The sequence below is a fragment of the Asterias rubens genome, chromosome 15, assembly GCF_902459465.1.
Source record: "Asterias rubens chromosome 15, eAstRub1.3, whole genome shotgun sequence".
NCBI classification, from domain to species: Eukaryota; Metazoa; Echinodermata; class Asteroidea; order Forcipulatida; family Asteriidae; genus Asterias; species Asterias rubens.
In genome coordinates, this window is record NC_047076.1 from 10307766 (window position 1) to 10324494 (window position 16729).

General features: G+C 37.3%; 2 protein-coding genes across 2 annotated transcripts; one reads left to right on the forward strand and one right to left on the reverse strand.

The window, feature by feature from the left end:
• The first annotated feature begins 323 nt into the window (after positions 1-323).
• LOC117299904 (reticulophagy regulator 3-like) lies at positions 324-6768 on the forward strand. The gene is made up of 8 exons (XM_033783495.1): positions 324-563; positions 1801-1907; positions 2436-2463; positions 3128-3254; positions 3822-3906; positions 4481-4612; positions 4877-5098; positions 5916-6768. Exons 1-8 carry the CDS (start codon positions 337-339, stop codon positions 6599-6601), a joined length of 1614 nt encoding a protein of 537 aa, XP_033639386.1. The 5' UTR covers positions 324-336; the 3' UTR covers positions 6602-6768.
• A 1811-nt stretch (positions 6769-8579) lies between these two features.
• On the reverse strand, positions 8580-14198 carry LOC117299905 (60S ribosomal protein L37a). The gene is made up of 4 exons (XM_033783496.1): positions 14125-14198; positions 11291-11419; positions 9087-9169; positions 8580-8885 (listed from the first exon to the last, which is right to left on the reverse strand). The coding sequence occupies exons 1-4, from the start codon at positions 14125-14127 to the stop codon at positions 8822-8824; spliced, it is 279 nt and encodes a 92-aa protein (XP_033639387.1). The 5' UTR covers positions 14128-14198; the 3' UTR covers positions 8580-8821.
• Positions 14199-16729: the final 2531 nt, after the last annotated feature.

The following is a 16729-nucleotide window of genomic DNA, read 5'->3' on the forward strand; positions in this document are numbered from 1 at the left end:
TGGGCGACAGAGGGCGATATTACAGAGTGAATAATTTTAACGTGACGTCGTTGAAAGAAGTTGGTTGTTCTATTTTAATATTAGGGGGAATCTAACGCAAGTATTTTTTTCATATAATGGCACAAATCCAATAAGTAAAAATCATTCATGTATAAAGCCTATTTTTAAGATTGAAAAAAATTACATATTTAATATTTAAATTTCGAATAAAACATGACCAATGAAACGATACTGTTCTATTGTGAAAGTTAGGCTACTTACCTGTTTTTCTCGTATAACCACAATTCCCTAAAAAAAATAGTACATGACGCAAAATCATAACATTACGTATTTACAATGGACGAAGAATTGGAGGAGAAAGCCAAAACTACCGTCAAAAAATACATTTCGGATAGTGAAATGAAGGCATTTGAGCGAGAAACGGAGGTCAGATTACGAGAGAAGAAGTTGAGGGAGTTTCTTAGTCCCTTTGAGAGCTTTATTATGTCAGTGCAGAGCCTTCTTGTGTGGGAGAAACCCGTCCGAAGCGCAGTGATGGTTCTCTGTGTCAATGGTTTGTTATGGTGAGCTTAGTTTTTAGTTAGTAGTTGGACGTTTATTTTGTTAGTGGAATTTATACTGCACTAGCCCACTAGGCTTGTTGAAGAAAGGGATAACCCCAGTACACTCCAATTTTTGTTTTAATGAATAATATGCTGTCATTATGTCAGTTCAAACAAACAATCAAGAGGTAGAAAACAAACAATATTAACAAGTGAGCAAATCGGTGTTTAAGTCATCATTGTCATAAGTAACAACTGGGGGATTTGTTTAAAATTGCAAATTTCTACCTGCCACTGCCATGTGCAACTGCTTTACTTCCACTCAATACTCTATTCCTAAACTAGTCTTAGTTGTGTGGAATTTGCTCATTTGGGATTTTCCTCTAGTTTAATAAACCGATCCATTAAAGCTCTGCCCCATTGCATATTGACCAAGGATAACTTTCTGTGTGGCGCCACCACTTTTTCACCCTTTTTTACAAAAAGAGATATCTCATTGAGGTAAATTAGATACTATATTATTTCATATCGAATGAAAAAGTGGTGGCGCCATATGGAAACTTTTCCTTGACCAATTACAACGCAACGAAGGTCCGACACTAAGGTCCAACATGCGTGCGTGTATTTTGGGGCGCACGGCAGAGTTGTGCAGAAAGGCAGTGGAGAGCCCCACGTGTTCTTGCTCACACGTGCCTCGTGGGCGGAGCCTACTGGATCGGTCTATTGCTTCATGCTCCAACATGTATGTATTGTAAATGTAATATAACCCAACATTTTAAACTGACATTTCCTTGTCATCTTCTCTTTACACAGACTGTGACCCAAGGCCTACTCCTTCCTAGAACTGAGATAGTTCTAGTAGGAGTACCCAAGGCCTATGGTTACCCTTGGCGTACTATTACATTAGTATAAGGGGAGATCCTAAAGCAGAATATTTTGAAAATTTTAAATTCACTTGTATTTCCACCAAAGGAAGGCTGAGAAGAATGAATTAAACTATCCTTCAAAATCACCAGGCATACTTTTGGTTTATTTCAATTGTTGCTTAGAAGTAAAAACTATGATGCATCCCTTTCCCCCGCATAGAACTTTTAACATGGGAGAGAGAGTGTGACAAAAGTTTCACACGCAAGGCTCCGGCAGTCTGAGGTGGGGTTCGAACCGGGGTCCACAGAGGTCAAAGACTGGGAAACAACTGTACCAACCTGACCCCAATGCAGTGTAAGGATTATGCTATTTTTCCTTATATCATAAATAGGATGGCTGTTGCAACGAATTACAGGATCATCTTTGTGGCAGCTGTCTCAGGTATCGTCTTTGTTTCCATGGAGACCATTTGTACTCGAGTTTGGCCAGAAATAAGAGGTAAATTAGGAAGTGTAGCTTATTTGAGTATTGCTAGTTTTTGCTGATACATCTCATTAGTAAGCAGTGTTGCAGGCCTGTTCATCATTGTAAAATCTTTTAAAGTCAGAACAGACGAAACTTAAATTGAACAATAGATTGTCAAGATTCACTTTTTGAAATTGTTGGTGGTTGGCCTTCATGTATTCTTTATGCATGCACTGGCTGCCCACTCTGAATTCACCATGTAGCGTTGAACGACAAACTACATAGATACGTGTACTGGCACGGTACTAGGTATTTGATATACAGTACTTGATACCGAGGTTGAAAACCTTGAAAACCATGCTTCGACCCCACTGTATCAAGGATTGTTATGGACCGGCCAGTACATAGACTATGTATCTATGCAGTTAGTCGTCCAAAGCTACATGGTGAATTCAGAGCGGGCCCGTGCTTGCGTAAAGAGCCTTGTGGACAAGGCTATTCATGTATGTCATTTAAATGCAATGAGTTAATCTGTTTGACTTCCTCATTATTTATTTCTAGTCCAAAAGCCAGACGAAGACGAAGAGGGGTAAGTCTGTAACAGTAATAAATCAATTTTTTGTCCATCCAACAATCTCAAGATTCAGTCGCAATAAATTTTAAAGCCATTATACACTTTCGGTATAGAAAAGAAGAAAAAAAGTTCACAGATTTACAAATAACTTACAGGGTTTACAGAAGGTAATGGTGAAAGAAAGACTTTAAATATTATTCCATGAAAAGCTTGACTGTTTGAGAAATGATTAAAACAATGTCAATTCTCGATAGCGAGTATTACATATTTTTTAAAAGACTGTCATGACACGGAGAAACGTGTGGAAACAAGAGTGGGTTTTCCCGTTATTTTCTCCTGACTCCGATGACCGATTGGGCCTAAATTTTCATGGGTTTGTTATTTTATATATAAGTTGTGATACACGAAGTGTGGGACTTGGACAATACTGTTTACCGAAAGTGTATAATGGCTTTAAAGGGAAAAGGAAAGTTGGGTTGTCTAATGAAAATAGAGACTGATAAAGGTACAATTTTTATGTTAAAACGTGCAACAGCTAGTTTAGGTTTCCCTTTATACCCAAAAAGTAGCCTTTGTGCACATGCGCCATCAATAGTCATGAGTTAGAATACTAGCCTTTGACAGTTACCAAATTTGTCCAGTGCCTTCTATGGACTCTCAGTTTTTTATCTCTCATCAGTTGGACACCTGTTCATCCCCATCTTCAAAGTCTTCCAGAGTTGTGTGAGCATATAGCCAAGCTGTGGGTTACCCTAGACAGGCTGAATATCAAACTATGGGGATTCCGCCAGGATTATCCCTCTAAGGTATTTAGTTATAATCCTTTGCAACTTTCAAACACATGGAGTCATTTTGTACAGAATTGGTTTTCTAAAAGGAAACATTGATTTATATATTTTTTTTAAGTAATCATTTCAATACACATCATTTGAAGAAAAATATTAAGTTCAGCAAACATTATTTTGATGGAAGTTTGTTCTTCAATTTTTTAATTTTTTTTTATGAGTTTAAATTTGTTCATATAAATGTTGATAATCAAGAAAGAGAAAATTGGCCTAGGGAAATTTGCATGGAAATTGTTCATCTAGAGGATACTCATCAATATGATGTTATTTATATTATAGAGTCATGTAAATAATACAGTCATGATGTCTTTCTAGAGTCCACTAATCTTTGGATACTACAACTCACACACAAGTTTGTATACACCTGCAACAGTGGAACTCCTCCCATTGTCCATCTTTTGTGAATACTAACTTTTTTGCAACAGAGCTCCCATTGGTTTTGTACACGTTTTCCAACTGTGGACTTAAATGTGTATTTGTCTTGCGAATTTACTTTTACTTTATGTAAACCAAATTTTTCCCCTACAGTTTTGCTTGTACGTGTGTGGTTTATGTTTAACACTAGCAGCCATCGGCCATCAGATCTCAGGAACTCTTATATCATTCATCATCGGTAAGTCTCTATCCTTACAGCTAGCTCACCAATACAAACAGGATGTTGTAGCTCTATTGGTACATTACTACAGTGGTTCCACGTTTACACTTAAAGTGTGGACTGAAAAAACAAATAGAACTAAATTAATCCAAAACAAAACTGATAGTTTGAATCTCAAATAAATTTTAGTACACATTTTCACAGGCTTGTTATTTAATGCATTTGTTGGGATACACCGAGTGAGAATACTGGTCTTTGACAATTACCAAACATGTAATTCTGGGGTCGATTTCACAAAGAGTTTGGACTAGTCTTACCTTAGGACTAGTCCTAGGAGATACCCAAAATGTAAGGCTAGTCCTAAGTTAAGACAAACTCGTCCTAAGTCGAGAAAAGACTAGTTTTAACTCTTTGTGAAATCCACCCAGTGCCTCATCACCATTAGATCAAAACTCAGCTAGAGGTATTTCATTATGTAAAACTACCATTATTTTGAGGATGTGATTATCCAATTCTTTATTAACCTGACAGTTGTGTACTGAGCTGACATTGTTTTTGTAACCACTTTTCATTTCCTTTATGTTTGTTATAGTTACTGGTCTTTTGCTGTGGCCAGCTTTAGAATATCACAACATCAGTGGTCGTCTTTACCAGCGTATAGAACCTATACTACAGCAGTTGGATCACAGCATTGACAGCCCACGTAGAGAGAAAAAGCTCGGATGTAAGCACATTTTCCAAGTACACATGGACATGAATTCATTCTCTCAAGAGTGTTGCACACTTTCTCTGCTCACTTAACCTAAGAGTTAGTTCATATGATACAAGTTAATTTTGTCAGCGGTGAATGTTTTGAAAGAGTTGAGCACATGTAAACTGATGCGAATTATTTGATGCAAATAATTTATGTGACGTCAAAATTCATTCGCATGAACGGGGCTTTACTGGTAGGTTGACATTAATTTCCTGATTGTTTTGTTCCTTCCAGCCCAACAGAGATCAGCAAGAGCTAGGGCTAATTCCAGCGATAACATCGATAGCAGTAGTGATAGTGACTTGGATGAATTCTGTCCCTCACCAGGCCCATCAGTAGATGCTGCATTAGCCCATGCTGCTACTGCAGGCAGATACACACCTAGATCATCTGGGATATTCAGTGGTCTCTCTAACATGTCGAAAGGCATGTCACTGGATTTAAACACGGATGATGGTAAGGCTTTAAGGCTAAAATAAATATTGTTTTGGGGTGAACAAAGCAAATTTGACTGGATCAGGACTTGAACAAACCTCCAGATTAAAGTACCAGCGCTCTACCAACTGAGCTATCCAGGCCTATGTTGGTTATACCAATAAGCATCCATGAAGCACATGGGGTGACCTCTCATTCATAAAATGGTTGTGGATGGGTTGTGGTTTGTGTAATATGATCCCATTGTGGTCTGCAGTTCGGCGGCGCACAAGGCTCCCACTCCCACACAGGGGAGGTAATTGATACATTGTGTTACTTCTGAAGTGTCTGTGGGAGACCGCCTGGGCCTAAAGTGTTTGATGGTATTTTTTTCAATTGGGGAATCTTGGGGTTGGTTCTTGGACTTTATAAATTTTTTTTAAACAGCCCGTTGTGGTTGCAAGACTTCTCAATTAGGGAAGACATCGTGATACTTCATCAAAACCACGATATGCCGATAATTCGATTAATAAAAATCAAGACGATATGGTAATCGTTTAAGAAATGGTATCACGATTTTCGATTATATCGAGATATCGCCCAAGCTTACTGTCAAGTAGCCAGGGAGCATGTCAAAATTTATGATACAACCTGGGAAGCAGCAGCCAGGGATCGTATTAAGGGGATGCGACTTTATTTTTAAAGTACCAATCTGAGCTTGAACTTTTAGATTGTCTACCGTTATATATTTTAGATACAACAAAATACTGGAATGTAAGAGGCTCGAACACTGAAATCTATGTATTGGATTCCAGTTTGACTTTGACTAAACATGAAAAATTTACTCTGAAACTTACAGAATTTACGGACACTGAGCCTGCAAGCTACATGGGTGGTCTTTCACAAGTGCCGTCCTTTGACAACACAGCCTTTGATCAGAGTGCTGATGAACTTGAAATAGATCTACCTTATGATAATGAACCACCAGCTCCTTCAAAATCAAGTGTAGAAGAGGAGAACCTAACACCAGAGTCCTCCGAGTCCATCAAGTTTGATCCCACGCATTTCCGAGAGTCCAGTGAAATTGACAACGAGGAGCTCCTGGTGGGTGATTTAGAGTTCCCTGATGTTGAAGGCAGCTCTAGTGGACAGAGCTTAGAGGCAGACAAGCCATCCCCTGTGTCTCTTCCACCTGCAGCTGCCATGCTACTTTCTCATACAGTAAAGTCTCTAATGACAGATGCCCTGACCAAGCTTCAAGAGTTTGGGTCTCAGGATGACGTCTCGTCAGCTTCAGAACCATCTCAAGAGTCACAACAGCAGCAAAGACAAGCATCTCATTACGCCTCAGGTACCAAGTCAGCTAAACGACCAAAACTTGTCACTATGGATTCTGATAGTGCCGAGTTTGAAATATTGGACAGGGAAGAATTGGAAGAAGGGAAGGTGTCCGGGGAGGAGAAAAAAGATGAAGGAAAGACTAGAAGTAAAAGTGGTTATGGTATTGGCTTTCTTACATCTTGGCTCAGTGGTAAAAAGGAATAAAGATCCTGTTTTTATTTTGTATTTATCTGAATATCACTTGGCATTTTGAAGTCAGCTTTGATAATTTAGATAACTTGAGGAATAATGATTTCACTTGTACTGGTTTTTAAGATTGTTAATGAATCCGCATGTGAAATCTCTTTCATGCAGAAAGAATCCCTCAACCCCCCTCCCCCCCAAAAAAAGAAAAACAAAATGCTAATAATTATAATAGAAAAAATTATATGTACAGTATACATGTATAGATGAAACAATATGGTACATCAGTAGCATTGGAAACAAATATACTTTGGAATTGCTACCCCAAACTCAATTGACAGGAATGTACATACAGGTAATATGTTATCCCAGTGAGTTGAATAACTAGTATTGACTAATTATTCATCATTATATCATAAGTTGCCATTATGCGCTTCAAACCAACAAATCATGTATTGACACTCTCATTGTACATTTTATAAAGATTAATTATCTGATGAACTTGTAATACTATAGGTTGAGGTATTTTCAAACTTGATATTACTGTAAATTTGAATTAGAAGTAATTTTACAAGAATGGCGTTGCTTGTTTAACACATATTTTATTTTGTACAAATTGTTTTATTATTTTTATTTATTATTAGAAGAAAAAAATCCTATGTTTTATATTATTATACTTCAATGTTTGGACTAACTGATGTATTTATGAAACTGTTTTTAAAAAGTATCAAATGAAATCACTCCAAAGTGCTGCCAAAAAAGTTGTCCGCTGGTTCAGGGAAATTTGTTGTGACAAAAATTGTTAAGCGGTTTTGGTATTTAAAACTTGTTTAACTCCTTTCTCAAAAACTACAGCACCTCAGCCAGTAATATTTTAAGCGAAGCTTTCTATCATTATGATGTTCAAACTGTGTATGTTTTTGATGTGAAAATTGTGTTTTGTGTTACAATAAGTACCCAAACCCTTTAAACCTGATCTAAGCTCGTCATGAAATCAACCCCAGTTCTGGGGTCATTGCAAGGGTCGTTATAAGTTTTGCCAATTCAAAATCAAAGATCAAATCTTAGAAACATAGAATCCAGAATGTTGGCTGCTCTATATTCCGCCAACCCTATGTTTAAAAAAAAAACCTGAAGATTTACATGCTACGGGGCGTTGAAACATAGGTATGTCGGAGTAACCGTCCAGAATCATTGTCCGATATATTACTGTTGTAGATGAAGCTTTACACAACTTTAATCCCATTCCTAACCACCTCACATTCAATGAGACTCTTTCCCTTATAAACAACTCCTGTAGTTTTGTACTTCTGAAGGCAAGCACATGCATGTTCAATTGTTGATTAAAGATTAGTTTAACTAACTTTGTTTTTTTCTAACCAAGATAACCTTATTTGGAAACAAGTTATTACTTTTGAGGCAATGTGAAGATTGACTCGCCTGAAACGTTGGGTATTATCTAAATATTATATTAGAAGCCGATATAAGTGTTGAAATATTTATGTTGCGTTACATTTTGTGCATCTGTGAATCTGTTGTCTACAAATGATTGGTCCTGGAGTATCACGATTATATTAGGCCATTTTCAAGTTTGAATAATGTCTGGTACGACTTGCTTAGTCACAATGTACCGCTTACATTATTTGAATTCCTCAGATCATTATTTGAATTTCTCAGAGACAGATTGGCAGCCATGTCAAATGGTTCTGGCAAGCATTCTGCAAAACAACCTCCAGATGAGCTAACCTTGGTACCAATTACATCCATTCAGAATTGTGTATGGGTGTTCAACTGTCTCTCGTAAAACCTTGACCCTGATCATGTGACTGTCACGACAGTCTGTGGAATTCAAATTTAAGTGCTAAATTGTCCCCCTCCTCTTCCCCCACATTAGCGCTGCCTGTCAAGCAGCTTCTTATGGAGTACATGTAGTTGCCATTCTATGCCCCTACCTTTGAGTAACACAGACAAAAAAAAGAAGAAACAATTGACACCTATGTTTCGCTTCCCTCAAGATCAAACTGTTGATTTATTTCTTACAAATTTACAACCAACTGATTTTTGCTGAACTTGACAATGAGTCTGGTTGACCTTAAGGGTTGCGCTGTGAACCACGTACAAATGGTTGGCCAGGCAGAGGTTGTTGAACAACATGATGGTAGATCATCGGCTGTGAATCCCACATGAAAACTGCGTTGAGAATAATCCAGTTTATAAGTCCAATATTATTTATAACAAAGTTTATGTTTCCTTCATTTCCCTGAGGCGACGAACAGCGCTTCGGACTGTTGCTGCAGCAGTTGTGCTGTAGATCAAATAAATAGAAACATATCATAATTATTAATAAATCTCAATCCAATACAATACAGAAATCCACACTATCCCTGCATGTGACTGGTCTTTTGCCAAATCTCTCCACTCGACATTTAACAATTTCATCCGGCAATTTAGCTATGGTTGACCAAATTTACTTTTGGCCTACAATATGGTAGTGAAGTATGCTTACCTGTAAGCCCATGCTCCGCCAGCAACTACTTTCCTGCAAGCTTTACAGTGCCAGATACCAACACACTTTCTCTTCATGGCATCCTATCAAGTAAATCATATAATAAAACAAAAATTATTTACCAAACAGAGTGTTCTACAGATTAAAAGAAATGAGAAATGCGTTCATTTGTAAAAAAAATAATAATAAATAAATAAAGGTAATAAAGCGCCTTTACATCCAAGACTGGACCCCAAGGCGCTGTACACTTTAAAGGCAGTGGACACTATTGGTAATTACTCAAAGTAATTGTTAGCATAAAACCTTTCTTGGTGACAAGTAATGGGAATTATCTCGTAAGTTCGATGACTGATTGAGCTAAAATTTTCACAGGTTTGTTATTTTATGCATATGTTGAGATACATTAACTGTGGAGGCTAGTCTTTGACATTTACCAATAGTGTCCACTGCCTTTAAAAAAGCTCTAAACAAGAGGCAGAAATAACCAGAGCATTACAACATTTCTTAAAATATAAACCACAAAAAAGGACCAGCCAATAATTAAAACCACACGCCACAAAATTTAAAAAGTAACGAAAAAAGCACTATTATAACTTGAAGCCATTGGACACTGTCGATAAACAGTAACGTCCAAGGCCCACACTTCGTGTATCACAACTTATATATAAAATAACAAACCTGTGAAAATTTAGGCCACCCTTGTTTCCCCACGTTTCGCCGTGTCATGATGTGTTTAAAACAAATCCGTCATTCTCGCTATCGAGAATTAATATTGTTTTAATGTTTTCTCAAAAAGTAAAGCATTTCATGGAATAATATTTCAAGATAAGTCTTTCACCATTACCTTCTGTAAACCCTGTGAATTGTTTGTAAATCTGTGAACTTCTAATTTTGTGTCTGTACCGAAAGTGTATAATGGCTTTAAGTTATGTCAGAACAATACACTTTGTTATGACAACTGAAACCATCAGCTTGGTTGAAAGCCTGCAAATAATTAGCTGAATAATTTGGCGTTGAACAAAATAAAACTGAATAGAGCAAGATTAGACCCAACAACCTCCAGATTAACGTGACGGGTGCTCTAGTATCTGTGCTATCTAGCCCTATATAGTGGTCTCCCTACTTTGCCAATCTTTGGCTTCTGACTGTCGCCCCCGTTCCCCGTACAAAGATACTGAGAAAATACAAAGACCTAGATAGGAATACCAGCTCGAGAGCCAGTTGGTAGAACAGCGGCATGTTAATCCGAGAATGTCTTTTTTGTCTTTGCTCAACTGTAGATCCATAACAAGCATCAGTAGATTTGTTACGAATTTACAGTCGATAAACAAACTAAAGTAATAGTTCAACTTGAAAATTACTGTCTTTCCCCCCAAAAAACAAGATGTGAAAAACTCAGCTAAAAACATGTTATATTTTAAAGTCAAAATTTTGTTTCCAGTTTAACAATTTACTTCAGTAAATAACACAATTTTAATATAGCCATTGTACTCAAGTTGCAAGCACTACACAATATGCTTATAATATTTTGCAAAATAGTTATGCATGTGACCAAACGTTGTCTGACTAAGTACAAAGATTGGGGGAAATAGTCCCAAGTCGGCGAATAGACTCTAAAATGTAGATTCGTGATTACGATTTCTTGCCTTCGGCTTGTACATTCAATCCACGAATCCACACTTTCTTGTCCATTCTCCTTAACCGAGTTGGATTTTATTCAGACGTAAACGAACTCATCTAGCAAGACCTACATGTAGCTCTAGACCTACATGTAGTTCTAGACCTATGATTTCCTTAAAGGCAGTGGACACTATTGGTAATTACTCAAAATAAATATTAGCATAAAACCTTTCTTGGTGACCAGTAATGGGGAGAGGTTGATGGTATAAAACATTATTAAAAACGGCTCCCTCTGAAGTGCCATAGTTTTCGAGAAAGAAGTAATTTTCCACGGTTTTGATTTCAAGACCTCAGATTTAGAACTTGAGGTCTCGAAATCAACCATCTAAACGCACACAACTTCGAGTGACACGGGTGGTTTTTCCTTTCATTATTATCTCGCAAGTTCGATGACCGATTGAGCTCAAATTTTCACAGGTTTGTTATGTTATGCATATGTTGAGATACACCAACTGTGAAGGCTAGTCTTTGACAATTACAAATAGTGTCCAAGACAACAGCAGTCAGTAAAAGATCTATCTTACCTTGCCGCAGAAGACACAGGTGTATTTCTTGTGCTGTGAGATCTCAATCTTCTTCACCATTTTACGTAGGGAGGCACCATAGCGTGTGCCATATTTCCCCACGATACCAACCTTCTTTGTACGCTTGGCCTATTTAAACAAGAAAACACAAAACCAAAATAGTTATAATTTCACATTTTCAGAGAAGTACAACATGATATTTGTTTGTCAGCTTTTGCAAATTAGTCTACAAGTTGGAACTTTTCGCGGGAGGATTTTCAGGAAATAGAAAGTGAAAGTTTTATCGAATGGAACAGAAAGACACACCGCCTTCATGAAATATAACTTGTATAATTTGTATCCGTGGAACCATGGAGGTAGAACGGTACAATGTATGGATATTCACTTGACACTGTGAGTGTGTACCTAACTCTGTGCTTTCAAAGTCCTGCAGAATTAAACCCATCTGCCCATCCATGGATGGTACTGCATTACTCCTACAACTATTTCGGTTTCGTCTGCTATCGTCTCCCGTATCGGGAGACGATTGCGGACCAAACCGTAATAGTTCTACTCCTAGAATTTTAGTTAATTCAAATTTGGTAGGAATTGGGACTTGGGCACAGATTGAGAGTGTGCATTCTGTATGTGTATGTAAGTGGTACTCCCCCGTCCCTCCATGATTATGAAGCATGCTTATCCTTTGTTAGCAGTTAGCTGAAGCATACATTACTATATTTACTAGCTCAGCTGCGGCCTTAGCCCCACTTGTGTGGCCAAGGCTAGCTGAATCCTTAGCTATGTAGCACGTGCGCGTAAAAAGTACACAAGCTTGGTTCACATAAAACAGCCGTTGATTTGTATTCGCGCCCTCACGGATCCATGTCCACAGCTCGGCAGGCCGATGACGTCATGCTGATTCGCATATTCCAAGACGGCTGCGCCGTGCACGAATCGATGAAATTAGAGTCAGCGAAAGGTAGCAAAGTTACCGTTAAAAATTTCTTTTTTAAAATATTATTTGTTTCACTTTTCAATACACACAAAGCAAGCTAGGTGAACACATTCAGCCAGGTTTATACTGCCGGGTGGCTCGTAGAAAAGTAATTTTTTTATTTCTTAGCTGCATGAGGGAATGGTGTGGACGTGTGGCTTAGGGTTCAGCTTGCCACACAAGTGGGGCTACTGCGGCCTCAGCCTCAGCCAAAAATGTGCTTACCATAACATATATTATCCTGGTGTCATGTGTTTTCAGTAGGATAACAGGAAAACTGTTCACAATCAAAAACTAAATATTTTTTTTCAAATCATCTATCCAATTTTTCAACAATAACACTTACACTTCATGGTGTGTTGAAATTTTTAAAGTTTTGGTTTTACGTTGCGAGAGACAGTCCGCCATTAACAGTGCTTATGCATGCACGACATTGGAGCAACGTCATGTTTTCACACCTTTCATTGGTTGGTATTTTATTGAATATTCCGAAGCTAGTATGACGTGCAAAATAAATCAAAAATATTATTCAATCACTACTTAACAAATTTAATTACATTTTTGTCCTAAGGCATTATGGCTACTATATTAGAATCCAGAGATATCATAAGGCATGAAAGTAAAACACCCCACCCCCCTTGAAGCACACACACTTCATAACAATCCCTTTTTCCCCATTTCAGACCAGTAATGTTTGGACGGTTTCAGGAAATAAGAAACCAATCTATGATACTTTCTCTCTCTTTAATGTAGACTTAATATTTATTATGCTTATCGGAATTTATTACAGTATGTAGTAAATAAATAAAACAATTTTTTTTGTCATTTTCACTTAAAATATTTGAATATTTTCCCCACATTTGCACACCATAGAATCCCAAATAGTAACCACCTCACGTGATCCATCTAGTGACTAAAGCAGAATGAAACTCAATCTAGCAGATAGCAATTTTGTTTTGAACTGTCGAGGTTGGATGATGTTTCTTTGACTCATTTGAATGTTGGCATAATAATGCACCAATGATTAGTACCAAAAATCAATCATTTATTAATGTTTGAGCATAACCAACTACACTACCTACAGGAAACTTTATTCTCAGCATGATTAAGCCTGATGAAAATACAGACCGTGAGTAAACTGCATAGCTTCTGTCACCGGTGCAGCTTGCACAATCTCGTGGTAAACGGGAATGAAAGTTGGGGACCGAAAACATATGAGGGTCGATAACGTATGACGCTACGATGTATAGTGCTGCTAAAAAGCTAACCGTTACCACACAACGAACAAAGGTAAAACATACCGGTGCTTACTGAGCGAACTGGTACAAGATTAAGAATGACATAAAAATGCAAATCCATAATTTAATGAATCATTAATCCATACCACCTACTTTTTCAGTCGTTATCTAACCTAATCTTCGTTCGGTGTTTATATTTTTTGTTAATAATACTTTATATTTAAAATTAAAGTTTATATACACTACAGACAGGTGAAAAAACTGATGGCAGGACAACGAAATCCTTCCGAAGTTAAACATAACTTTTAGAGCACTAATCGAGCATGATTCAAATGAATATAGGGCTAAAGTTTGTTTCCTTACTCCGTTGTTAAAGGTATCCAAAAAGAAATACAGTGAGTGCGGATTTCTCCAGCTCTACGGAAGGCCGGGACCCGGGTGACATAGCGTTAGCGTTCTTTTGAATGTCTCCGTTTGTCATTAAGAAAATTATAAAATATAAAAATAAAGACAGGATATTATTATTTGCACTTTCAAGATAAATGGAACTCCTTTTCAAGTGCATTTTGTATTTCAATTTCCTAGATTTAGATGGATTTAACTTAACCTTCTCATTCACTAACCATTTTTAATAACGAACCAAGATGGCAGAGAACGAAAGGATGATGGGTAATAATGTCATAGGTTAAGTGTAAGAAAAAAGATCCCTAACACATAATGGAGGATTCTGTGCTGTTGAAAAGTTCATCATTTTCTACTCTATGTAACTATGTATAACTATGTAAGGATCCATATACTAGATTTTTTGTGTGGATTATTTAACATTCACTGAAAATGTTTCAAATCAAGATTATTTTGTACTAATTTTGGCTTTTAAATTTATAATTGGGTCTATACATTTAAAGAAGGGGTGTTAAAACGTGATTCTTCGTGATGCGTGTGTGTGTACCTGCTGTGTGTGCACTGTGCGGATCCTGCCAACTTGAGTGTTACAGTTGGGACGGCTAACCAACTAGTCTTGTCTCGTGCTAATTTATCACAATTTTCCCAACGTGGAGGGCGCTATCACTCATGAACAGCAAGCAGCACAGACCTTATCGCAAATACCAATGCGCAAGCGCAGACTGTTGAATGAGGTGCATTGTGGGATATATATGGATCAAATTTGGATACCAGCAAGACCACAATGCACCTAATTCCAAGCTTTACGCGCGCGCTCCTATGAGGGGCCGTTTATGACTAAATGAGCAAACCCATATATATATAGGAGCAAACCCATATATAAGAGCAAACCCATATATAAAGGAGCAAACCCGTATATAGGAGCAAAACCAATAAGAGCAAACCAATATATTTAAGAGCAAAATAATAAATATATAATGATCAAAACAAATATATAGAAGACCACCGAAAATATACAAAGGATCAACGGCAAATATATATAAAGGACCAAAAACCTCAAATATAAATGACAAACACAAATATATTTAACAGCGCCCTCTATATTGGACGTAGTTTCATATATATAAGACATGTGCACCCATATACAAGACATAAAGTCTCATACAAAGGACGTCAACAGCCGTCAAAGGTTAAAATCGGGAACGAAAATCACCGAGCCGTAAATTCAGCCTTTGTTTGGCACTTGGTAATCATTGCGCACGTTTCGCTGGGAAAGGGAGACGAGGGTGACCGACGCGTCGCGAAGGCGTGACTGACCGACGCTAGCACTCGGGCTAGCTGGAAATGGGCAGCCGATCCGATCTGATCAGTGTGCATGCTGCACGTACACCGACAGCGATTCCTCTCTTCAATTCTATCTCCATGATACTATAGTGTAAAAACAAATTAGGAAAATTGTTCACAATCAAAAACTATAAATCAACTATCCAACCTTTTTACACCGTGTGTTCGAAATATTAAAAGTTTTGGTTTTACGCTGTGAGGTAATCTTCAAATTTTCTGAAACAGCACTTTAAAGGAAGAAGAAGAGAGATAGTCCGCCATTTACTTTGCTAATGTATGGACGACATTGGAGCAACGTCATATGTTTTCTTTACTTTCATTGGTTCTTATTCTTATTCTTTATTTGGCCATTAAACAATTACAAATACAAGTAGACAGTATGTCAAATAGATAATATAAGTACATGTACAAAAGTAAAGCAAGAACAGTAAGGGCACAGGAAATTTTATAAACAACCCTAATATGATGGCCAGGATCAACAGGTATTTGATTGAATATTCAGAAGCTAGTATGCCGTGCAAAATAAATAAAAAATCTCATTCAATTATTAAACAAATTAATTACAATTAAAGTCACGCCGTCGCGACGTGTCGGTTCCCCTCTCCCTTTCCCATTCCCAGCGAAACGTGCGCAATGATTACCAAGTGCCAGACAAAGGCTGAATTTACGGCTCGGTGATTTTCGTTCCCGATTTTAACCTTTGACAGCCGTTGACGTCCTTTGTATGAGACTTTTATGTCTTTTATATAATATGGGTGCACATGTCTTATAATATGAAACTACGTCCAATATAGAGGGCGATGTTAAATATTATTTGTGGTTGCCTTTTATTTGAGTTTGTGATCCTTTATATTTATTTTTGCATCGATTATATATTTGCCGTTGATCTTTCGGTGGTCTTTTATATATATTGTTTGCTCCTATATATATATGGTTTTGCTCTTATATACTTATATATATGGTTTTGCTCTTATATATTTGGTTTTGCTCCTATATATATATGGGTTTGCTCATATATATATGGTTTTGCTTCTATATATATGGTTTTGCTCTTATATATATGGTTTTGCTCTTATAATATGGTTTTGCTCCTATATATTTGGTTTTGCTCCTATATATATATATGGGTTTGCTCTTATATATATGGTTTTGCTCTTATATATTTGGTTTTGCTCCTATATATATGGGTTTGCTCATATATATATGGTTTTGCTTCTACATATATGGTTTTGCTCTTATATACATGGTTTTGCTCTTATAATATGGTTTTGCTCCTATATATATGGGTTTGCTCATTTAGTCATAAACGGCCCCTCATACGCCCCGGTATTTGCGAAAAGGTCTACGTTGAGCGGTCGTGTCGTGAGAGCGGTTCGTGAATTATAGCGCCCTTTACGTTGGAAAAATTGTGACAACTCAACACAAGAAGGTCTTCCATGTGGAAGACTAGTTGGTTACAGATCTCTGGACCCAACTATAGTT